Source organism: Ceratosolen solmsi, unplaced genomic scaffold, assembly GCF_000503995.2.
Source record: "Ceratosolen solmsi marchali unplaced genomic scaffold, CerSol_1.0 scaffold47, whole genome shotgun sequence".
Classification (NCBI taxonomy): Eukaryota; Metazoa; Arthropoda; class Insecta; order Hymenoptera; family Agaonidae; genus Ceratosolen; species Ceratosolen solmsi.
This window is the reverse complement of record NW_011948419.1, coordinates 191,530-217,965: the sequence shown is the minus strand read 5'-3', so window position 1 is coordinate 217,965 and position 26,436 is coordinate 191,530. Positions and strand designations below refer to the sequence as shown.

At 37.7% G+C, this 26,436-nt stretch overlaps 2 protein-coding genes across 2 annotated transcripts in view; one reads left to right on the top strand and one right to left on the bottom strand.

The window, feature by feature from the left end:
- Window positions 1-1,296: 1,296 nt before the first annotated feature.
- Window positions 1,297-6,101, top strand: Dhx15 (DEAH-box helicase 15). The gene is made up of 8 exons (XM_011497362.1): window positions 1,297-1,404; window positions 2,490-2,845; window positions 3,053-3,978; window positions 4,533-4,752; window positions 4,931-5,053; window positions 5,148-5,338; window positions 5,430-5,592; window positions 5,696-6,101. Exons 1-8 carry the CDS (start codon window positions 1,355-1,357, stop codon window positions 5,821-5,823), a joined length of 2,157 nt encoding a protein of 718 aa, XP_011495664.1. The 5' UTR covers window positions 1,297-1,354; the 3' UTR covers window positions 5,824-6,101.
- Window positions 6,102-12,870: 6,769 nt separating this feature from the next.
- LOC105360750 (putative uncharacterized protein DDB_G0271606) overlaps window positions 12,871-26,436 on the bottom strand; it is a 49,300-nt gene continuing 35,734 nt past the window's right edge. Inside the window, exons 2-3 of the mRNA XM_011497748.1 lie at window positions 18,778-19,269; window positions 12,871-14,477 (exon numbers count right to left, since the gene is read on the bottom strand). Of these exons, the coding sequence (XP_011496050.1) occupies window positions 12,966-14,477; window positions 18,778-19,269 (2,004 nt within the window). The 3' untranslated portion in view covers window positions 12,871-12,965. The remainder of the gene's footprint in view (window positions 14,478-18,777; window positions 19,270-26,436) is intronic.

Sequence of the window (26,436 nt, the reverse complement as noted above, 5' to 3'; positions counted from 1 at the left end):
AATCACTCTAGTACAGAGATTCAACTGAAAATAAGTATTGTAAATGATAAAGGAAACTTTGTTTCCAGACAGACAGAGAGAAGAAATAACACTCGTGACGTTGGTGCTTTCGCAAATAAGTAATTAATATTAATAAAGAATTTAGAAAGTATAAGTAATTGGAATTGAATTGGATTTCCCAGAAGGTCGAGACAGAGAGAGAGAGAGAGTGAGTGAGGACGGGAGGGAGAGCTAGCGTGCATAATCGATTCATCGAGAAAATCGAGGAGGAAAGCCAAGAGCAATGATAAATGTAAGGAAGTAATTCATTGGCGATCGTGGGTCGGCGAGAGTCTCGACACAAAATCCATTTAAGCCGATTGGCACAACATAAAATTAAATCTCAAAAGCGAGACTGCGTAATAGAATGTGCAGAAGCCCTTAAACACCAAACTGACTTACTGGCGGAGCTCGAACGCTTCTAGCGGCACTAAACCTCCGCTATTTCACAAGAATTGATCAGCCACGAGTGGGGGTTATGAATGAAGGATGGCAAGGGGGTGGGAGGAACAGGGCGGTCGACGTACGACGAACGAAATCGTCGTCATTGTGTGAATTAGCGCCGCTGGAAAAGGCACTAGCGACGTCCTGGTGATTGTTGGGGCCGCTGTGGTTGCCGGACTGACGTCACTATCCGGGCAAAGGCTGAACAAGCATGGCCGACGTATCCCGTCCGCGATCGCTTGCCATTTTGTGACGCCTCGTGTGCTCTGCGCGGCGTGGCGGTCTCATCGGCAGTATACTCTCAGGACTCGCGAGACGCCCCAGTCGTGATAGCGGCGCCTGGTCAAAGCGACCGCGAGCCTCGTAAAGTCCGCGCGCGAGGGCCCGATCGACTCCCTCGCGCCACCCCTTCCGCTCCCTACCATTTCCTCCGCCTGTTCCCCACTTCCGTAGTCGCTAGATTGTTGTCGCGCGCTCGGTTCCCGTCGTAGCCCCGAGGCACGGCCGAGAACGTGTGCGTCGTCGCTGTCGACAACGACGACGACGACCACGACGACGACCACGACGACGACAACGGCCACGACGACGAAGACGACGACGATAAGCGCAACAACTGAATCGCAACCACAATTACGAAGACGACGACGACGACGACGACGACGACGACGACGATAACGATAACGACGGCGGCGGCGGCGGCGGCGGCGGCGGCGACGGCGGCGGCGGTGGTGGTTGTGGTGGTGGTTGTGGTGCAGGCGGTGGTGCTGGCGGTGGCGGTCGCGACGACGACGGCGACGACGACGACGACGACGACGACGACGACGATCACGACGACGACCTGTGCTAATATCGAGTCACCACTCGGTTTGCGATGTCCAAGCGGAGGATCGAGGTCGTCGATCCGTACGTCAAACGGAAAACGTGAGTACCGCTCTCCGGCTAATTAGTACCCCAGGGACATAAAATTCCGGGAAAAAGCAGCGCTACTTTAGTACCGAGCGGTCACTTGTATCGATAGAGGTATCCTCGTGGTCCCCGACGAGCTCTCCTACCTCTCAATATCAAATCGGTCTTCACGAGACTCACGCAATTTCTCTCTCTCTCTCTCTCTCTCTCTCTTTCTCTCTCTCTCTCTCTCACTCTCTCCCTTGTCCCTCCTTTTACAGTTACTACCCTTCGTCCTAGTCTCTCTCTCTCCCTTCCTCTTCTTTGTGCTCTCGTGCTCGCAGCGCTGGATACAATGCACTCGAGTTCGAATCATTGTTTAACCTCGGCAGTCCAAATGTGCGCGCATGGCTCGTGTTCGGGAGAATCTGAGCGACGTGGTTATTACCGCACATCCGCATACCCAAGAGCCTTTGGCCTTTCGTCAATTGTCGCGTCTCTCCTGCACCTCTCGGCGCGGTTTTATTTTCATCCATTAACCAAGACTCTGCTGCCATTTGCTTGATTTATCGTCCGGATTTTATTACGATTGCTCGGCTATTTTCATTAGTACTCATCACCAACCGGGCTTCTTTCTGCTCCGCAACTCAATTTCATTACTCGCGCGGCCCTGATATTATTATGTCTTTCGCAGTCTTACCGGGATCATTAGCCCGTGGAAGGTACGATTATTATGCGGTATTCGTTTAATTTTTACATTGCTGTCCTTTCCAATCCATTCGTTGGTCTGTCTACTCGATGCTCCAAACCCTGTTCTCCAAGCACTTTATTTATTATTCTTGTATGGGGGATGCGGCGATAAGGGACATTGAAACTTTGGTCACCGTTCCCTATGCTTTTTTTATAAATGCAGTTCAAGCATATTGCAGTGTCTTTATTTTCAACTTACCCTCCCGATGAATGCTTCTTTTCTTCAATGGCTAGAAAATTATAGCGTTGACATTTTTCAACGAGCTTTTAGTGTCTTTTAATGTCTGGATCGATGTAGCATCGTTAGCTCAAAATTGTACTTTATAAATAAATGCTAACCATTGCACTTTCCATTCTGTTTTATTTTCCAGTACAACGGTGAATAATGTAGCGACCACAGCTGGACCCACTATGACACAGAAGAATCAAGTGCAGTTAAATCCATACACTGGATTACCGTACACAGCTCGTTACCATGAGTTTTACAAGAAGAGAATTACGCTGCCTGTGTTTGAGTACAGAGCCGACTTTATGCGTCTCTTGGCTCAACATCAGTGCATCGTCCTCGTGGGCGAAACAGGCTCTGGAAAAACAACGCAGATACCACAATGGTGCGTCGAGTATTCGAGAAGTATCGGTACAAAGGCAGTAGCTTGCACACAGCCGAGGAGAGTGGCAGCCATGTCCGTTGCTCAGAGGGTGTCGGAAGAAATGGACGTTGCGTTAGGTTAGTAAAAGACACGTGCGTGCGGGCATCCATGTTCGAAGCCAAACAACCAAAGCACGAATAACCATCCATCGTGGATAGTCCTTCCCAGGTCCTATGCTCGAAAAGAATTGCCATTAAAGCGCTCTCAACCTGCCCAATGCCCTCTCACCGTGCAATTGCAAGTACGTCCCTCCTCAAAACTAATAACAAACTTATTCGTCGCAGGTCAGGAAGTTGGTTACAGCATTCGGTTCGAGGACTGCAGCTCTGCAAAAACGATTCTCAAATACATGACTGACGGTATGCTACTTCGCGAGGGTATGTCAGATCCTATGCTGGAGGCGTACCAAGTTATACTGTTGGACGAGGCCCATGAGCGCACCCTCGCCACGGACCTGCTCATGGGTGTCCTGAAGGAGGTTATAAAGCAGCGCTCCGATCTCAAACTCGTCATTATGAGCGCCACCCTGGACGCCGGCAAATTTCAGCAGTACTTCGACAACGCGCCCCTCATGAACGTACCTGGTCGCACCCACCCCGTAGAGATATTTTACACGCCCGAGCCCGAGAGGGACTACTTGGAGGCAGCCATACGTACCGTTATCCAGATTCACATGTGCGAGGAGGTGCCCGGCGACCTGCTCCTCTTCCTCACCGGCCAGGAGGAGATCGAGGAGGCCTGCAAGCGGATAAAGCGCGAGATGGACAGCCTCGGGCCCGACGTAGGCGAGCTCAAGTGCATACCCCTCTACTCGACCCTGCCGCCGAACCTCCAGCAGCGCATTTTCGAGCTCGCGCCCCCCACCAAGCCTAACGGCGGTATCGGCCGCAAGGTCGTCGTGTCCACGAATATCGCCGAGACGTCCCTGACGATCGATGGCGTTGTCTTCGTAATCGATCCCGGCTTCGCCAAGCAGAAGGTCTACAATCCGAGGATACGCGTCGAGTCACTCCTCGTGTCGCCCATCAGCAAGGCCTCAGCGCAACAGCGGGCTGGCAGAGCCGGCAGAACAAGACCTGGAAAGTGCTTCCGACTCTACACCGAGAAGGCCTATAAGAATGAAATGCAAGAGAACACTTATCCCGAGATCTTAAGATCGAATCTGGGCAGCGTCGTACTGCAACTCAAGAAGCTGGGAATCGACGACCTGGTAAGGCTTGGTGAAGGAGGCAGGCAAGCACCATTTGCCACCCTGATTGACCCCGATGAATCTTTGTTTTGCTACCAGCGACAATTCAAACATTGTATTATTATCCTCGCTATCACAACCATTAATACTGTCGTTGCTAATATCGCTTCTATAGCTTTCATTATTAACAATAATTACAGCTAAGGGGAGGTAAATTTTGTTTTGTGCCAAATACAAGTCGTAGTTGTCACGAAAGCCAAGGTTTTATTATTTATTGAGTAACGTACCGTATACATCCTAGCCAGCAACTGGTTACGCTTGAAAAAAAAAGACAATAGTCGAATACGGTTGTTTGTTTTTCTTTTTATATTCTTTTTAATTTTAAATGTACATTATCAATTAACGTTATTGCAAACGTTTGCTACAGACTGATTTTACTTATAATTCTAAGTTGTCGAGTATCAGAAATTAATTTTGAGCGAAACTTAGATCTCTTTTAATTAAGAGTAATTATACTTACATTTTTTCCTTCATCGTTCGCAACAAAATTAATTATTAATTTAATAATCGTTTAGGTGCATTTTGACTTCATGGATCCACCTGCTCCAGAAACCCTTATGCGAGCGTTGGAACTTTTAAATTATCTTGCCGCTTTAGATGACGATGGAAATTTGACAGATTTGGGTGCCGTAATGGCTGAATTTCCATTAGATCCTCAACTTGCCAAAATGTTGATTGCCTCCTGCAATCATAACTGCAGCAACGAAATTCTCAGCATTACAGCAATGTTGTCAGGTACGATGGATTACTAGATATTTATTGTGTGAAACTTATATTATTGATCTCGTTGAACATCAACCGTGGATTTACTTTTTTTCTCTTCTTTTTTGTTCTTTCACCCCTTTTAATCTCATTAAAGAGTTGGTATCTGTCTTAGAGCGATTTTTGTTATTAATGATCGATGTATTATTAGTCCCACAGTGTTTTGTAAGACCTAATGAAGCAAAGAAAGCTGCGGACGAAGCAAAAATGCGTTTTGCACATATCGATGGAGATCATCTTACGCTGTTAAATGTATATCACGCTTTTAAGCAAAGTAAGTACATCGAGAATTAAATAAGAGCTCCTCAAATTTTGCATATTTATTTCCTAAATGTAATTTTATTATTTTTTTTTTTTTTTTTCGACAGACCAAGAAGATCCACAATGGTGTTACGATAATTTCGTGAATTATAGGTCATTGAAAAATGGTGATAATGTAAGACAACAATTAAGTAGAATTATGGATCGATTTCAGTTGAAACGGACGTCAACAGATTTTACTTCTAAAGATTATTATATAAACATTAGGAAAGCACTTGTAAATGGTTTCTTTATGCAGGTAATTTCACTTAATGAAACATATAATTGGTTTGATTTGCATTAACTATGAACTTGTCGTTTAAAATTTGATAAAACTAATTTTGTTTAAGGTTGCTCATCTTGAAAGAACCGGTCAATACTTAACAATTAAAGATAATCAAATTGTTCAACTACATCCTAGCACTTGCCTTGATCACAAACCTGATTGGGTAATTTATAATGAATTTGTGTTAACTACAAAAAACTACATTAGGACAGTGACAGATATTAAACGTATGTATTTGATTTACAAGAATATATGTGTATATAGAATGTATGGGTATCTATCTTAACAAAGCTTCCAACAATTTAATTGAATTTTAATGTTAAATTCTAGCCGATTGGTTATTGAGAATTGCTCCTCAATATTATGATCTGCAAAATTTTCCACAATGTGAAGCAAAACGGCAACTGGAAGTCATTCAAGCTAGATTAGATTCAAAACAATTTCAAGAAGGTTTTTAAAAAATGGTTAATTTTAGATTACAGAGTAGATGTAATGAGATCTATCAGCAATTTGTCGAGTAACAAACAAAATTATTATTTGTTCGGGGCAATTATTGCTTTACGATAAGAAATATTAAAACAAACTAACATCAAAGAAAACTGTAAAACGAATGGCAAATGTTATTTACATACTATTTTAGTATTTCTGTGACTAAATGTTACGTTTGCCAAAAGGTTAACATCTATATCTATGAAAAAAGTAAACGATATTAGGCTAATTTTTCTAATATGTAAAGAATTCGTATTTCGATTCTTAAAAAAAAAAAAAAGAAAAAAAAGAAAAAAAAATATATATGTATATATATGTGTGTGTGTATATTTATATATATATATATATATATATTCATACGTATATATATATATATATACATATCTACATACACTTATACATAACTCACAACACAAAGTGTTTAAAAGTCAGTTCAATTATTAAAACAAAATAATATACTTTTATTTTCATGTTTGCAAAATATTTCGGTATTGACACCGCTGTACCTAATAATCAATGAATCCCGACCTTAATTTTATTATAATTATTATTATCATTATTATCATTATTATTATTATTATTATTATTATTATTATTATTATTATTATTATTATCATTTTATTATTTTTCATTAAATGAAGTTAATTGAAGAAGAGAATATAAATTTGTACGATTTTGAAAGCCAGTTTAATCAAACTTTTCCGAGAGATATTGTAAAATAATTGAATCCTAGAAATGTTGAGATAATTGCACAGAGTGATCAAAAATTGTCTATTAAATAATCTGCATTACAATCATAATAATTTCACCTAAAACTGACATAATTAAAAAAAAAAAAAAAAAAAAAAAAAAAAAAAAAAAAAAAAAAAAAAAAATATATATATATATATATATGCGCAATCGTTATTGTATTTAAGAAGTTATACAATAATGTAAGCTTTTGCTATTGAATCTAATTTTGTAAATAGGATTGTAGAACAAAAAGGACGTTAATCGACTTCTTCAGTTTTATATAATTTAATCATTCATCTGTGCTTTGATGTAAGCCCTCATTCCAATAAAACATTTCTAGTGTAAGAATTGATAATCGAACAAAGTTATTTAATTGAAAGCTAAATTCGATACAATATAATTTACGGTTTAATAAAATTCTAACTAACTATGCACTCGGGGCTTATATAATTTCAGATAACAAAATTCAGCATTAATTTCATTATGTCATTTTAGTTAAACATTCTTTATAAATTTAACTAGTAAGAAAGGAATTTCTTTCTTTCACATATTTCTGAATAGTGTCAATCTTACGAAAAACGAATTGTCTACGTGTTTCTTAATACAAGTCAAACAAAATTTCGTCTCCGTTAATAATTGGAAGCATGTTACTTGTACCATGAGAATGACGAATCAAGTGTAGCCAAACTCGTAAAAACATTTGTTAACTCTGATAAAAATTATAATGGAAAGGCATACGGTCAATCGGTATTTCCTCCCACGTATCTTGTAAGATGATGTGTGTATGCAAATTTAAGTTCTTGTAAATTATTGCAATTCTAGAATAAATTTATGATCATTGGCAAAACGCGAATAATTATTAAAATTGATTGTCAACAGGTGAGTTGTAGTTAAACGTGATTATTTAAGTCAGTTTTATTCGAATTTGAAAGGTCAAACGGCTGTTTTTTTAAATATATATTTATTTAAATACAATATATAGAAGATGCTCGTATGCTGCTAATATGAGAATTTTAACTTTGAAGATCACAAATTCAAAATTAATTGATTTCATCCTAACGACAAATATTATGACCAATTTGATTAAAAAAAAAAACAAAAACAAAAAAATTACCAGGTCATTCAATAATTTATTATTTAATTGAAAATTAAGCAATAAGTATAATAAGAGACATTTGTTTGCTTAGTAAAAGTTTGGAAAATAATTTTAAAGATAATATAACATTTATACGAGATATGAAGTTACGTACGACGCCTCAATTGCTTAAGGCTTCTAACCAATGAAAAATTATAACGCGCTTCGTATTAATCATATAACATGTCATCGAATAACAGTTATAATATAATTAATTTGTTATTAGTTTCGACTGGCGAAGCAAAAAACAAAAGAGAAAAATTTTACGTTAAATGCGTCATCGACTATATTCGCTACATTTAAATAAATCTCTCTGAAAATTGAAAATAGTTTCATTAATTTAAAACTTAGATATCACTATCTTATCTATAAAAATGATGAAAAGATGTACAGTTTTAATATTAATGTTTTGATATGGGCTATTAAGGTCAAAAGATCGATTAGGCTTAAGTCATTAATTAGATGTGTGTACAATAAAGATATCTCCGTTTTAATATTAATCGAATTATTTTTTGTAATTGAAGCGGCTAAATGAGATAGTATTGTTACTGCAAGTGTTGCAATGTAGATCAATACCGTAAATCATTTTAACGCAGCATAATTTTTAAAACCATATATATTTTTAAATTATCATATTTATTTTTATCATAAAGAATATATATAAAAAAATTACTCTACTATATCGATTTATAAAAATTAAGTGATCTTCGGAAGTTAATAGTAGATTATTCTATATATTATTATAAATATTGTATTTTTTTCTTCTTGGTATGATTGTTAAATGTTCACCTTTATAATTTAATATAGAAATATCGATAAATTCATTATGTTTATGAAATTCACATTCTCCTCGTTAGTAAAATTAGCTAAGTTTATTATTATTATGTATACATTTTGTAGGTACTTTTTAAAATACAGTTCATATTTTGAAAAATAAAGTTATTCAAAATATTGGAAACGTTCGTTCGTTCGTTCGTTGGTTCGTTTTTTTTTTCTTTTTCTTTTTCTTTTCTTCTTTTTTTTCTTCTTTTTTTTTCCGCTACCAGATAATAAAAGTCTTTGTTATGAAGTATAAGGGAAAAACTGCGTGCTATCGCATCTGCAATGAAACAATCTTCTTTCAAATCTCGTCTAAGCAATTTCAAAAGCAACCATTGTTTCATAGTTTATTATATTAATTTCATTTCATATGTTACAGCGCTCTTTTCATTACTGACATTGGTCATTGTCTTTTTCGGCCGAAGAAAGTCAATCTTCCATTTCTTTCACACAATAAATACCGCCGTTTACTCCTGTCTCTTAATATAATATAATAATAATAGTAAAAAAAAAAAAAAAAAAAAAAAAAAAAAAAAAATCTATTATCTCGTGTAAAAAAATGTATTACGGATACTCGGGACCGTCATAACAACAACTAACTGCTCGTCACCCGGATCATCGTTAAAATAACGAAAATTCAAATTGTTTCCTCATTTTCATTTGTTTGCTGATGTATTAATAGAAATAGGTACGAGAATTTGAATAGCTATAAAGTTAGAATTGATTAAAGATTTGCGGAATAACTTGGGCGCTATTGCGCCCGACCGGAAGCACTTGCCTCGTCTTACGGCACTCGCATTTTTCTCCCATTATCTCGCTAATCAAGGGAAGTCGTTCGCGCTCGCCCAAAGACAATATATTCGCGGCACAACAATCGCGGATATTTCATAATTTTTGCGGCATCGCGGCGCGAGCGTGGGGGAGGCGAGACAAATGCCTCGGGCACCTATGGCTTTGCTTGGCGAGGAAACTACACGTCGTCAGGCTGAATGGAAATGGAAAGTGAGCGAATAGACGAGGAGTGTTGTGGTAGAGCGGTGATAGAGCAGTGGGTGGGGGAGGGGGAGGAGGAGGAGGAGGAGGAGGAGGAGGTGATGTTTCGGATCGCTCTTGCAGCGGGAAATCTAACACGGTAGCTTCTCTATTGCTCGATGTCATCGATCAATAGGCGTGAGAAAGATAAGGAGAAGGAGCGCCCAGCCAAGGTGGAAAACCTCGCGTGCTGGGTGTTCCTTTTCTCCCGCTCAATTACCATATGTAAGTTATATATCCCGAATCGAGAATTGCCCTCCCCTCTTCAGCCTCGTAATTTATCGTTTGCTATATTTTATTATTATAAGCGAGGGGCCTCGCGCCATTAGCTCTTCGTTAAATTGTGCTTGGAAATATCGAAGAGCCGTGAGCCGCTCTTTATGTTCGATGGGGAAGAAACAATGAAGAAGTTCCGTAAGCCTTCTTCTTATCGGCGATCTTAATGGCAATGTTGCTTTCCTCCATCCTAGGGAGCATTGTCTATTTAAGCAAACAATATTTCGCGACAGCGGTCTTCAAGGATGAAGTCAAGTTCCTGCCAATCGACATTTTCTTCTTTGTGAGATTTTCGATTTTTGCGCGGCAATTAAAGCTGCCAACTAATTAACGACACTTTACAGAATTAATGTTATCGGACGTTTTAAAATGAGCTCTCGAGGCCCGCGCGCACTTATCGTGCGAATTGACGGACGTCGGCCATGAAGGGCCGAGGATATTTTCATCATCGGTGAGCGGTTAATGAAGGCCGACAACCGCGTCCCGGGCTTACCGAGGATTCAATTTTCGTCGTTAAGGACGTAAGCGGGGAGTTGGCTGATAAAATGCTGGATGATCGAAGGACGAACGACCGTTATAGTCTAGTAGTCGTTTAAAAATCGGCTACATCGCCGTGGCAAGCTGATTGGAAAGCGACAGTGCGCTTCTCCATTTCGTCGCGAGATCGACCTGAATTTTACGCACGTTAAATTATAATTAAATGAGAGCGACGGCGGTGGCAGCGGCAGCGGCGGCGGCGAAGGGGATGGAAAGGATGGAAAGCCGGTATGCGCGGAGAAGGTGTGTCGGAGAAATTCGGCAAAATCGAGGACGCGCGATGTGTTTGCCTTGCGTTCGATCCCGATCGATGCGTCGTAGTAACGTGGCGAAAGTACGAATGGCGATGCTTGCGATATAGATCGCGCGCCTGTATTTTTTCGAGCCCCGGGTTTTCCTTCGGGGACCCTCGACCCTTTCGTTCGGGGCCATTCTTCGATAATGCACCGACGTTGCGATTGCCATTGTTGCGGACAAAAGGGCACTTTCCATTCGCGCGACCCACTCAGGTGGAGAATATAGAATGATTAATGGCCGATTTCACAATGCCGTTCACAATGTCGTTCGTTTTCGAAAGAATGCACGGCCAAGTGGCGTTGTTTTACGTCTGAACTTGGTCTTTGTTGTTAATTGAGCCTTGGCATTGTCAAGCTGGGCCATTTTCATCCACACTCGATTATGCCGAATATTACGATTGCTGGGAAAAAGTTTATATTCACCGTAATGATCGGTCGTAATAGTAGTGGTAGTAATAGTTTTTTTTTTTTTTTTTTTTTTTTTTTCTTTGAGTGCGCGCGCGTTTGTGTGTTTATGGTAGCGGATGCTTTTTTTTTCTTTTCTTTTTTTTTTAAATTAATTATGCACTATTACGAATTATGCACTTACGAAGTACTTATGCATGGCATCGCTTCTATTGGGAAAGAATTGGGAAAAGTGTATGGTGAAGTATCCAATTACTGTCACTTGAAGATCTACGACCGCCGTATTTTAAACGACAGCCAATAAAAATTTGGCATTGAATAGGCAACAGCAAACAGCAGACATTTGTATGAAAAAAATTCCAGTAATAGCAATTGAATAATTAACTTTAGTTGGGTCATAAATTCTAACACTGGCCAATGATCTGGTGTTAAATTTATTTATTTAAACAAAATGTATAGTTGAGCTTATGTTTTTACAGGTACAATCGATATGTATAAATATAATAATGTTACGTATAGAATTTCAGAATTTTGAAATAATTGTGTAGATTACTTTTTATTAACGTAAGTAAAGATTAACAGTTTCTTTTATTAAATAAACATTACATACTTCACTGGTAATATGAGCAGAAAAATGCGACGTTTATGAATCAACCATAAAAATCTCGTGAAAATTAATTCTCTAGCGCTTAAATAGTGCATACTAAGCAGCTTTCATCGAGCTATTTTAACGAACAGTTGCAAGATTGCATATAAACGAGAATAAAGAGAAGGTAAGGATAAAATTTTTCCAAGAAATGCCGGGATAAAGCAGCAAATCGTTTTACACGAGAGAATTTATGTTTTAATTGTCATAGGATTGCAAATAAATTATGATTTTTCAATGAATTACCGAGAGAGCATACTTTAATGTATGAAATTTCTCTCGTGTAATAATAAGTGTGTGCAGTGTGAAGAAACGAGTAGAAGAACGAAAAAACAGGACTCCATCTAACTTATGTACATTATGGATAGCTTTCGATGTTTCCCTGTTATACATTGCAACTCCGTTACAAAAACACAAAACAAAAACAAAAAAAGTCTTACGTCTAAGTCAATAGAACCGAGGGTCAATTATCTTTAATTATTAAATAATATTACAATGAAATGGTAAACGGGCTTGTTAATGGTAAAAACCGTTTGCCTCATTTTTATAAAATTTACTCATGCAAACATTGTATTTTACTTTTCATTTGAAAAATAGAACATCGTGGATTAAATTAGAGAGAGAGAGAGAGAGAGAGAGAGAGAGAGAGAGAGAATGAATAATAATTTACATATTATAATGCGTTAATTCCTTAAACCTAAGCTGTTTTTCAAGTTGAAATTCCATTTCGAAAGAAAAGTAACGAAAGCCAGTTTTTGGACACAAGTAATTCATAAAATAAGTTTGCACGACTTCAACGAGCATTACAATTTAAACATGTACGCGCTAATTAAAATATGTCAATTTATTTGCCAGTTCTATAAAGTATTTATATGAGAGAGAGAGAGAGAGAGAGAGAGAGAGAGAGAGAGAGGGGGGTGTGTGTGAGTGAGTGAGTGAGTGAGTGGGTGAGTGAGAAAAGAATTAAATCTCATGGAAACTTGCAATCGAGCCACTATTATACATTCGTCGCGCGTTCCAACTTTATAAGCAAAAGGTTGCTCGCTCAAATGCATTCGTCATTCGTTCAAGACGATGAGGTGCATTGTCGCGTTCCCATCGAAACTCCACGAAGATAGAAAAAAAAGGGGGGAAAAAAAAATAAAACAAAAAAGTAAGAAACAAAAGAGAAAGACACGAGTAAAGTGCACTCGCAGGCAACGCGACCGAATATAATCTCTCAGTCTTGCGTCACTACTTCTTGAGGGGGCCGAACGGTTGCTGGTGGAAGTCCTTCAGTCTCTGCCCGCCATTGGGCAGAGCGCCAACGTTGAGGGCCAGCACCTTCGAGACGATATTGACGTCCTCCTGGTTGCGTGTGCCGGCACCCTGAAGATCGCCGGCGATGCCCGACTGATAGAGTAGCTCCTGGATCTGTCTGGCGGGTGTCTGGGAGAATGGCCTCTGCTGCTGTCTCAGACCGCCGAAGATGAAGTTACTTTGTGGCTGCGGTGGACGCTGGGCAAAGAACTGGCCGCCATTTCTAAGGACGTCGTCGGAAGCTTGGAAGCCGTTAAAGCCGAAGTTACCGATCGAGCCGAAACCTTCCTGACGGTTGAACCTAGCTAGGGACGTGACCGCGGGTAGCTGCTGGAACTCGAGGGGAAACTGCTGCTGGAAGTGATGCTGACGCTGCTGGTGCTGCTGGATCGAGGGTCGAAGAAGCTGGTGCTGCTGTTGTTGGCCGTGGAAGGAGGGCGCTGGCAGAGTGTTGGGCAGCTCGAGGCCGATGCTCGGCTGCAGGTGGACGCTAGATGATTTGAAGGGCTGCTGCTGCTGTTGCTGAGGCAATTGCTGGACGAGACTCAGTTGCTGCTGGGACTGTTGTTGCTGTTGCTGCTGCTGCTGCTGCTGCTGCTGCTGCTGCTGCTGCTGTTGTTGTTGAAAATTCGACTGAGAGGGCAGCCGCTGCAACGAATTCACGGAGAATTGTTGCTGGAGTCGCTGCTGCTGAAGAAGGTGCTCCTGCTCCTGCAACTGCTTGATCCGTCGCTGCTCCTGAAGGAAGAACTCGTGCTGCTGCTTCTGACGAAGCTGCTCCTCGTACGCCTGTCGCTGACGTATGAGCAGCTGCGTCTGCTGGGCCTGCTGTAGTTGAAGCTGATGTAACTGCTTCTCCAGGAGACGTTGCTTAAACTCGAGCTGCTCCTGGAGGCTGAGCGGCTGGGACTGGGTCACCGAGCCACCCTCGGAGTTGCTCTTGTAGAGGGGCACGACGCTTTTGGGAACGCCTCGCTCGTCCTGCTGTACCGTGAACGCGGCTACGAGCGGTGCCTGAAAGATCTTCACGTCCTCGGCGCCGTCCGCGATCCGCTTGCCTGTGAATTGGACGATCTTCGAGCTGGCATTGGCCTCGCTCTTGCCAGTCGTGTTCCCGGCCTCTATGACATTCGTGGAGGCGGTCGGGCGTGGAATGACGAGTGAATTGCCCGCGGCCGAGACGACATTGCCGCTCGCGCTCACCGCGATCGTCTCCGTTATCGGGGCTATCGTCACGCTCTTCTGGATCTGATTGAGTTCGGAGGAGGATGTCGAGCCGGATGCCGAGGAGGATGCCGAGGAGGATGCCGAGGAGGATGCCGAGGAGGATGACGAAGAGGACGACGAGGAGGACGCGATGTTGCGCGACTCCACCGTCTCGAGCTGCTCCGGTGGCTTAACATCGTAGATTGCCAAAGCCTTCTCCGAGGATATCACCTGGTGTACCTGTAAAGTTTTTCTACATTTAGTGCCATTAGCACCTGGACACGCGCACCATCAATGTGTCATTAGACAACTTTATTTGCTTGATCGCGTTCGTTTATCGAGCACATGCAATTAAAGGTCATTGCAAAGTAAAGAGGAAAGGCTCGTGGGAGCGCTGTCCATATGGGAGATGAAGTGCCTTTTTAATTCCCGAACATCCGAACATCCAATTTCATGTATCAGATTAAACATTTTTCCATAAATTCCAACGAAACTCGAGACACGACTTAAAGTTCCAAAAGCATATACAGACGTTTAACCAGATAGATACGAAAAATGAAATTTTATAAAAATTTCCCTGTACATGGAATATCTCGAAAAATTTTTTATAAGCGCCTTTTGATTCTTATTGAAAGATACTCCGACAAAATCAGATTTCACAAACAAATATGTTATAATCCCCATTATATCGGTATGTAAAAAAAAAAAAAAAAAAAAAAAAAAAAAAAAAAATTACATAACATTAATAATGGTTGTGTTAGTAAAGTAATCTAGACAAAAGACGAACAAACAAACAAACGCGTCGATGACCTTTTGAAAAGTTTTTGAAAGGAGCTATGTAATCGATCTTTTTGCCTTATCTCTGACGTTGCGCGCCGGTCGCGCCACAACGTTTTAAATAAATTTCCTTTTAATCAGAGATCATTATGTACCTTATATAGTTATGATGTGCTATTGTACATTGTTTCGTATAACCTGTTTAAAGTCCTTCGAAGTATCAATTGAAATATTTTACTCGGAGAGGGTTTTGTAATTACCCTTTTCTAAGGAACAAAGAATTTGATTGCAATTTTCGTTTTAATAAAATTAAATTATAGCCGTGCGAATGTTGGCAGAGTGAATTTTAAGAAAATTCATTGTTATTCGTACAATTCAGGCATTATATGAAATAATACATAGACGAAATCATGGCAAAACTATTGAAAGATTAGCAAAAATAAAAGAGGTAATATAAAATAGAAAATATATAATGTAACGTGAATATTAAACTGATAAATGCATGTTATTATAGTATTTAAGTTGCTATATATCAGTCTACCCCTGTCAAGAAAAACTATGATTTATTGTCTGTTCAAGAATTTGTATATAACACATACACACACACACACACACACACACACACACACACAAAATATCTGCATGTAGAAAATGAAAAGATGCAGCGCGATTTTATCCGCATAATAGATAAATCAACCGTGGGTATCGTGAATCTTTTCTATCACATATGGCATCGAATATTTGAGAAACAGAAGATGGAGCTTACGTTTGAAATTTCTATTTATATAATGAGAACAATATAATCTTGGCTGAAAAAGCTTTTCCCGATAACTTATCGTAATTAATATATTAGGCACGCGATGAGCTATGCTCAATAAGTATTATCTTACAACTTTTAATTGCTGGATAAAATCGTGATTTTGTAAAAATTGTTAAAAATTAAAATAAGTCTCGTTATTTATGTATAATCATTAGCTTGGCGGTGAAAATTTATTATTCATCGTCATATACAATTTCTAGAAATCTTCGTCGCTTGATTTATCATTTGTTGAAAACGCTTCTTGATAAAGATCATTGGATGTAGGGACTTTTAGATAAATTGAATTCTGAATGCATATTTACACTTATAATGTGAAACATACAAATGAATACTACGATAATATTATTATATGCTTTAATGATTTATAAATATAAATAATTAGAAAATCATTCCACTACTGCTAATAATAATAATAATAATAATAATAATAATAATAATAATAATAATAATATATAATAATAATAATAATAATAATAATAATAATAATAATAATAATAATAATCAATATACTTTAAGGATTTTATCCGCTTTTATAAATTCAGATGCTTAAATCAAGCGTTAATAATTGGATTGGAGCATTGATGCTGGCAAGTAGAACGATTAGGATGGCAATAAATTGTTTCTGCGTAAATCTAAAGTTGGCTTATATTGTAAATATATTCTATTCGTTGAGCGCGCGAGAACTTAAGTACAATAATTTATTTTATAAAACTTACATATTTCAAGATGAAGTATTATTTACGAGAGAAAAAAAAAACTTTTCTCGGCAGTCAGTCAGCGATAATGAATTTATATAAATATGAACTTTAAAACTCTTTAGCTTTTTGTTTTTTTTTTCTTTTTATATATAAATCGAATGGAGTGTGACTATGGAGATTCATATGTATAATCTGCTTCGGAGATGAAAAAATTATTTACAAAGCAGCAACATTTGATGTATCCGCATGTATCGTGCAGAGTAATATAATGTGTAAGATTTGTCATTTGAGTGATAAAAAAATTTTCTACACCTATGATTTTATATAATAGGAATGAGTTTTAAGATGCGAAATTGAACAGTTTTAATCGTAAAAAGGATAAATGTTGATCATTTGTAACATTACTATCTGTATTATTATTATTATTATTATTATTATTATTATTATTATTATTATTATTATTATTATTATTATTATTATTATTATTATCATTATTATTATTATTATTATTATTATTATTATTATTATTATTATCTGTATGACAACAATTCGTAATTTATAAACAAATTGTATAATAATATTTTTCAAAACAAGAGAAAATATAAAGCAAAGGAAATTGTATGTTGAAGGAGTAGACACACGTAGAAGACTTAAAATATAATTGAGAATACGTTTAAAATTTCTTTAAATAAGAAAGTTTATAAATACCAATATTATTTTACAATATTGTTATTTTAATATTTTATGACTTGCTTTATGGCAATTATATTTTTCTTAATTTCATATGAATATATATTGTTTAGAAAGTTAAGATCTTCATTTTTTACATGTCGAATCTTTTTTACTTGATTTATTGATTTATTGAAGTACAATAAAAATATAATTATGCACGATCTCCTTGAAATGTGGATTCTTGAAAATTATGTGATTTTTTATATTTTTTTTACGATTCAAGACACACAGCATCGACTAAAATCAAAGTGACTGTGACTCCCGAAGCAGGTATTTACGTAGAATAAATAATAACAGTGATTAAGGTACAAGGTACAATGGAATTGCATACACGTAAATTAAGCAGTTATGATCCTCCGAGTGATGAGAGGTAATTAATTAATGTCTGATATAATTGTGCTTTTTATTATTATTCTGATAATAATTGTGAATGAAAAGTGTATGTTAAAATATTTGATGCATAAAAAATTTAAACTCTATCGTTTTAAATTGTAATTTCGAAACTTAAGCGCTAATTACGACAATTGGGAAAAACTTTCCACTTATCAATGTTCATTAAGCGAATTGAAATATTTTAACCAACGACAAGATGAATCTAATGATACAATATCCGTGTAGTTTAGCAGAAATTTCGAACTTTCGAAATTTCGAATTTGAATTATCGTGAAATTTAAAAGAAAATTAAGGAGAAAGAAACGGAAGCTGTTTCTAAAAATATTAGTTTGAAATAAAATTTGAAATAGTATAAAATATTAATGAAATAATTGCATTGAAAGTTATATAATTTTACAAATCGTTTAATATAGGCAATGAGAATTGCAATTATGTGCTGCTAATAGTATCACGTATATTTTTGGAGATAGCTTAATTATAAAAAATATTTATTCCTAACTGCGAATAAATGGCAATACAGAGTTTTTATTCACTTCGTGCTTTTATTGTTCGTGCTGGTACATTTTAAGGAACGAAACATTACATTATGAATATGCCAATTGTGCTATTCAGTAATCGATCAGAGCTTTTCTCAAGAACTTTTAGCATTCGTTAATTGGCTAGTTGACGTTTAATCAATTGGCCTCAATGAGTAATTGAAAACTATAAGCTGCGTACATAAGCGCTTATGGATGAAAGTTTTTTTTAGAGTTAATTGGCAATGCTATTATAATATAGTATTAGAAAATTGAAATGGATATGATAAAAATGCCGATGATTCGTAAAGTTTGCGATACTTAACGTTTCAAACAGCGAGTCGAAGTGAACCGAAGCTCGACCATTGGAAACATAAATATTTTTTAAACAAAGCATTTAGTCAAGAAGATCAACAATCAAAAAAAAAAAAAAAAAAAAAAAAAAAAAAAAAAAAAAAAAGAACGTGTAGCACAATCTTACAAACTAATAATCGTTTATGATCAAGCTGCTTTTTACGTGTCATGTACATGAAAACAGGATTTTCAAAGTCAGCACCGACCAGGACGCTCGATGAACGTAAGAGAGATCGAACTCTATAGCCTACCTGGACCGGGTCCGCGAAATTAATTTTGGGCTGCGAGTCCTGGTGCGTAAACTTGTCGGTCTCGACGAAGCTCGAGTTCTGCAGTTTATCCTCGCTCGGTGTATCCTCTTCGCTAGGGAAGCCGTCGAACGAGAAACTCGCGCTCTTTTGCTTGGATATCTCGAGGAAATCGTATTTGGTCTCGTCAATGGTCGACTCGGTAGCGCGTTGCTTCTCGTCCTTGTCCGACTGCGCCGGGGACGATGATGACGATGACGACGACGATAACGGTGGAGACGGTGATAGTGGCTGCTGCTGCTGCTCCGCGGACTCGGCCTCGAGGTCGACCAGTGCCTTTAGGAGCGCCCGTCGCAAATTCTTGTCCAGCTTAACCGGTGGCGCGGAAGTTTGCGCTGAGGCGCCCGAGGCCGAGGCCACCAAATCGTCGATCGGCTCCATCGGGTTCACGCAGGAGGCGAGCGCCACCATCGCTAGCAACACTGCTATCGTTACCTGAAAACAATTATGCACCTCGTTAGCGGAGCGCTTGAACTATAATCGGCGAACTTTGGCCGACGGCTTTCTCTCCAGTCGCATCGAAAAGTGCCGACAATCGGCCTTTTGCGCCTAGGTACCCGCCAAGGTACCAATTACCCAACCGCTGAATCCCTTTTGTTTGGCCTTTCAAGGGCGGCTGCATTCATTCTGCCGCTTAGATCAATCGACTCGTAGGTTCACGGATTACGATTAATACGGCCACGGCATTTGGATTTTATGGGGTTCTCGGAACTCTCTCTCTCTCTCTCTCTCTCTCTCTCTCTCTCTCTCTCTCGAGCACATATCCGACAATTTACTTCAATTCGCATTCAATTAGCATACTTGTTGAAGCAACGACTTATAATATCCCGTATACATGGCTTTAGTTCTTATCGACATTTGAGACGACCGCAATGTCTTTTTAACCGTAAGCAATTTGCAAATTCGTTGCAATCGTGCGATCATGTTTTGCGTAAGGTCGGCTTAGGAGCATCCAAGTTCTTGAAATGGAATTCGCGCTGCACACGAAGCTTAAAATTGTCAATGTAATTAGATAATTCGAGGTGTACATCTGTTTATTCGAAAAACATGCATTTCTTATTGGATTTTCGTGGCTTTGCATTAATGACTGAATTGCTACCATATGAGTCTCGAGACGCCTTGAGGCATAAATGCAAAATAACCGCTATATTCACAGTTTTATATAATTTATATCGAGTATGTCTGCCCACCTCTCTCTCTCTCTCTCTCTCTCTCTCCACCTTACAATTACATACGCATTTCATCCATTATCAATGATTTATTTTCTTTCCGTGAAAAAAAAGAAACAAGTTAAGAAGCAACTTTTACGCAATCTCATGCGCGTACAACACAAAACAACAACAAAAAAATGTTACGCGATGTCTAACGAAGCATTATGTATAAGTGTACGTGACAAAAATTAGCAAACCACACAGGTAAAAGTTATTTCTAATTTTCCCTCTACTTTTATCAAAACTCAATTCCCTGTCTGCCTTGTAAATACTACGGCGCTATCTTAGACTTTGTATCGCGGTAATTTGTAAACACCTACGGTACATTCTTCGCATTACGAGCGCGAGATGTTTATGCAAAGACTCGGATTCTTCGCGCTCGTGTGCGTAAGTAAAGCGAGGAGTTAAGCGGGCGATTGGCGTCTCATTTTTCGCAACAAAAAAAAAAAAAAAAAAAAAAAAAAAAAAAAAAAAAAAAAAAATAAAAAAGAAAAGAAAAATGAAAAACGAACGTGGTCAGGGATTTTTTGTCCCAATAATGAGCTCGTTAGATCGATATAAACAATAGGCCACCGGTACTCCGCGATTCGCCTTTAATCGAGCGATTAGCGTGGCTTAATTAATTGAATAGCCGGGGATCGCCGACGTAGCAGAGTCCCAATAGGTGAGGCTAAGCGGGCCCCACGCCTCTTCCCTTTTGGGACGCGATGCCAGGCCCGTTAGGTCATTGCGTAATATGCGTGAGAGAATAATGGCACGCGATTCGCGTGCAAAAACCGAACGGAACAGCAGAACGCGCTGACAGTGAGCGAAGAAAGGGATTGACTTTCTTGCCTCGCGCTCCTCTCCCGTTCCTCTTGTCGCGATCCTTAAGAGCCAAAGAGCCAAAGGATATGCTCGACGCCGCCACTCTTGTGCGCATTGTTTTTCCAGCCTGCGCACTCGTGTTTGGATAATCGATGCGCATCAAAGAGCCTTTAATTATATTATGCTTAACTGCATTCTTCGGTATTACGTACTGTTGTGCTTTCTCTTGACCCATCGGACATGTAATTAGGTGTAATACGCGATGGTAAATAATTTTTTCCCCTTCCCCTGTCGTTTAATTATTGGCTTAGATAGGGAGATAAAATAATTTTTTTCTTCTTCTTTGCTTTCATTACCGAACAACAATTTCGAGTTTCTGAAATAAGACGCGATTATTTTCTATTAGGTGTAAATGGATTTTGATTTAAATTTACGGGCAACAACATAATGGAGGTACATTAGCTTCAAAACACATGTGCGAAACTAAAGTTTATACCTAATCTAAATCATATACATCAAAGGAAATGTATTCTTGGACATATACGTCCAAGGATATACAAACTGTTTTATCTTTTAGCAGGCTATTGCATGATATTAACATAAATTCCTTCAATTTTCTAAACATGCTGCTAGAATACGAATTACAATTTTTATAACTAGAAATAAGATTTTCTTCATTTTAACTTGCACGCGAGTATATTATTCAACGGATTTTTCCAACAAGAAATATATATGTATATATATATATATATATTTTTTTTTTTTTTTTTCATTACATTGAATTATTTGAAATTATTAATCATTAACGTATTATTATTTATTATTACTACTATTATTATTATGATTAATATTAGGTATTTAATTTTTATTAATCGATAATTCGTCAATTGTATATTATATAAAGAATCAATTGTAATAGAACTAAGAGATAAAATGTTTAATTCTAATTCATGCCATATTCATCTAATATTGGGAATAATACCAATTGCATTATACACTAATTAAATTCATAATATGTGTGCTTTTCCTAGAAGACGGAACTAAAATATCTCATTAGATGTCCTGTTCGGCGATTGTTAACGCTTGCATGATAGAACTTATAATTGTCATTTGCCCCAGTGAAGTGAGTCAATGAGAATTGTCAATGGAAGTATAGTTTAAATCATTGAATAAATTAAATAAACGTGATTACCCAGTCGATACAAACGTCTTTCCAAAGACTGACATTTTTGTCTTTTGTATGAATTGATTTTTTATTTAAATGTGTATTTAGAAATCACATTTCCGTTGTATAAGTACTATATATATATATATATATATATATATATATGTACCACTCTAGATCGCCTCGATAAATCATAGTAATCTAAATTTTTGTTTAATCGATCCTTGCTTATACATAAAAATCATAATATACATTACAAAAGAAAAACTTTCCCAACTCACCAATAATTATTGTATTTAAAGAATAAATATAAAGTAAGATTACTTTTTAATTTTTTGCTTATCGTTAATAGTCGTCAATGTGCTCGACTTACAAATTCTTTAAAAGCTGAACATTAAATAAGTAAATCTATATACGGCAATACACAATTAATTAGTTATTAATAAATAATGTATAATCGATCGATATTACATTTAATTTAACTTTCCCTCGTTCTTCTTCATTCATCCTTTATCCGCTATTCACAAAACAGTTAAAGTACTTTCATTTTTGTCTTTCGAGTAATATGAGAGAAAGCGTAAATGGGTCGATACTCGGATAGACCCACCTTATTAACAGCGGGATTTTTCAATGTGGAAAAACACAATAAACATAAGTAAAAGTATTAGATGCCATGGGAGTAAAGCCTCGATGGGTAGAATTGATTTAGGTAAAACGATAATATAATTTACAAATTTTCTCTTTCACCCTGCTTCCGTCACGTGTGGCATTCATCATCGCACGCTCGGATTCAGCGAAACATCACGCGTATGTATGCGAAAGTGATTGGATAAGTCGCGCGCGCATACGTGCCAAATGGTTAAAAACCACACTAGAAAATCATTATCGATATTCTCATACCAAAAAAAAAAAGCAATGTGTACTCGTTCCGTGCGCGTCGCGCTGCTATTTCGAATAATAAGCAATGCAGGTTGATGTTTTTGCTTTATTCATTAACAATCGACTGTATTGACGGAACTAATTTAGATTTAAAAGCGCGTGTCTACGCTCGGGTTTTTGTATACAAACACACGCGTATAAGCGTATTCTCTTTGTTGTTTGACAAAAAAAAAAAAAAAAATTGAGAAAAAAAAACGTACCAACTGCGACGTTATTTACAATTTGGCAGATGTATATTATTACACTTTCGCCAATTATGAAGTTTGTAGTTCTGCGATATGGATTCTCAAGATTGTCTGCATTTTCGATATTTTAGTGAAAATGAAAACACGTAAAAACGGAGATGAAAGTTCATTAAATATGAATTTAAGGAAAAGTTGCGTTGATTATTTTCATAACCACTTTTTACGATTTACCCTGGCGATACCAAATTTCGTTATTAACTTAAGAGTTTAATAATGCAAATTAAGATATATAAAATTCATGTTGTACGCTATTTTGGAGAAATGTTAAGTGTTTTACGATTGAAAAATTTCGTACGATTATATTGAGAATAGTGCAGAAAATTATAATTAAATTAGAATAATTACTCGATTAAATGTATAATGAAGAGGAACGAGTTTTTATGACCGCGATTGAGGCATTATCTACTTTTTCATAGATTTTATAAAGTTGCGCCAATGAGGATGAACGATGCTAATGATATTCAACGGTAAATACGGGAAAATCACGATTTTTCGCGAAGAAAAAGCCAGTAGCGAAAATAGTATATCGAGTATAAGAGTTCAGCTGCCGCGCCGGGAAAAACTATTCGCAATCTTACATCTGAGTATGGCGCGCGAAAGTTTTATACCTCTTGCGGCACGGCAACTTCAATTACGTAAAAATCCGTAGATTCCGTTCGACTTCTACGATGCACGTCACACGGAAAAGGAAGAAAGATCGCCTCGTGTTAGCAGCAGCCGTTTCTTGTGCTTTGCGCGACGAGGCGAAAAATCCTTAACGCACGACGAATCTCCAAAAAGGGGAGGACGGGCGAATAATACACGCTATTCGAGCTTCTTGCCATAACTTGGAGAAATTATAAGCCGATCCACGGTAATTCGTAGAAGGGAATTTATTTACGACGCTTGACGGGAGGCGCACACCATGGACATTCGGGCACGGAGAGTTTTTGTTAGCGACTCGCAAGACGAATCAGGGGACTGGTTTCGGTGCCTACATGATAATGCGTTTAAGCCGGTGAAATTCTCAGTGTTATCGAGGAAACACAATGAACATTATCTCGCAGGGTGTGCAATAAGTAACAGTTTTAATAGCCTCGCACGATGATTTAGGACTGATTGTAAACGCCACAACTTCAGGACTTTATATGTCGGATGTGTCGTAAAGCAAAGCAAAGTATTTATTGGAATACTCGAAACTACTGTCCATCATTTTCTTAATTTACGCTTTATCCGCTAATTGAGCCGAGGAAAATAATAATTTTAACGGTAATTTTTATATCAACAATATCAACAATAACAACAACCGCAACTACGACAATAGCCACAACGGTAATAATAATAATAATAATAATAATAATAATAATAATAATAATAATAATAATAATAATAATAATAACAATAATAATTATAATAATAACAACAACAACAACAACAACAATGACAGTAGTAGTAATAAGAATAGATTTATATATATATATATATATATATATATATATATATATAAAGGTAAATAATGATGGAATAAATAATAATTCCGATATTTATCTTTGTTTGAAAACTAATGCGAGTTAAGTGGTGGTAAAATTGAATGTTACAAAATGATAATAATCGTTTTAATCGTTATTATTATAGAAATTGAATATGCCAATTAAGTATTTTGCAACTTCAAATTGTAAAACGGCTTTTCCCCATGCACGCGCATTATTGAAAATTTGCAAAGTCCTAAGTGTATCGCAGGCAGTGCTTAAGTGTACCGTAAAGAAGAGTCGAGAGTTTGAGAGAACGCGAAAGACTACACGTGGAAATGACAAGTCCCAAGCCCTCTAAAACGTGCATTGTGTGGGAAAGAGCGATAATTTCGTGCCCGAGGTGTCCCCCCCCCCTCTCACTCTCTCTCACACGCACACACGCGCACACGCACACTACCATTCGCTTTCTTTTGTCTCATCAGCTGTTCGCGATGGCTTATACCACAATTACGCTCAAACTACTTGACTAACGGCATCGTCGTTTTGCGGAGACGCAGCCGCAGCGGCGTCACTACGACGTGCGTGTGGTCGTTTATCTCCCCAACGGACTTTCGATGGAAAAGGACGCCTTCTCCCCCATTCCACCCCCAATTTGTCCCTCGTGCGTTAAGATTCGCGCTAAGATGTGCGCCCGGTGAGGCCGGTGGTCCCATTCGATCGAGACTCTCGCCAACGTCTCGTTAGCCCTTTGACTTCCTTCCGCCTGGCAAAGAGAGTGAGACGCGTACCACTTAGAATGGAATAAGTCTATTATCATTTTAACGCCATCGAATTTTCATGGTTGTTTACCAGTTAATGCGAATAATTATAGCCGAATGCAGCTGTACAACCCACCCGTCGAATTTATTCATAAAAAGCGGACATTATGCGCTTATCAATTCGGTTTACCAGCTTTACATAACTCCATAATCTATCTTATCATAAATCGCATTCGATCTAGGCATATATCACTCGATCAAATTTTCTCATTTTACGCGAGGTGTCATTGACGTAACAATAAATTTGTGCTTCTTAATTTGTGGTGACTGTCGTAAAAGAGCCTTAAAATAATTCTTAGTCATAATTAGTACTTTTAATGCTAATTCGAGATTTTAAACTTCGGGCATTTAAAAAATTTACAAGTTTTAGTTGCCTTTAATAATCTTAGTTTCGTTGATTTATCGCTACTATTCACCAGCATTTACTTTAGGCCTACGGACAAATGACAATATAATCATGTTTCTAGTTGTTAATCGTTGAAAAAAAAAAAAAAAAAAAAAAAACACAAACGAACAAACAAACAAAACAAGATCAAAATCTTATGGGATGTAGCTAAAGTATTAACGAGTCTTTATCGCTTTGTCATTAAATATTTAGAGAAGAACATGTACCGATGATTAACATGTCCATTAAATAGCAATAAACATAATTCTGATTTTCTGAGCACGTATCAAGGATAATTAAATGCTAAATTTACTTTCCTATAGAACCGCCAAATTTCTGATTATACAAGCTTAGCTTAACGAATGGCGAGGCCTCGTTGTTTCTAAAATTATTGGGAGTCCGTAAGATGCGATTTAGAGACAATCGCTTTTATAGGTGGTGGTATTTATGACGCAGATAGTGACGGGACATCAACTAAATGCCCGCGATTTTTTTTTCTTTGCATTCTTTTCACTGACTACAGCGACCACTTACACATTCGATGAATCTTTACAAAAAAAAAAAAAAAAAAAAAAAAAAAC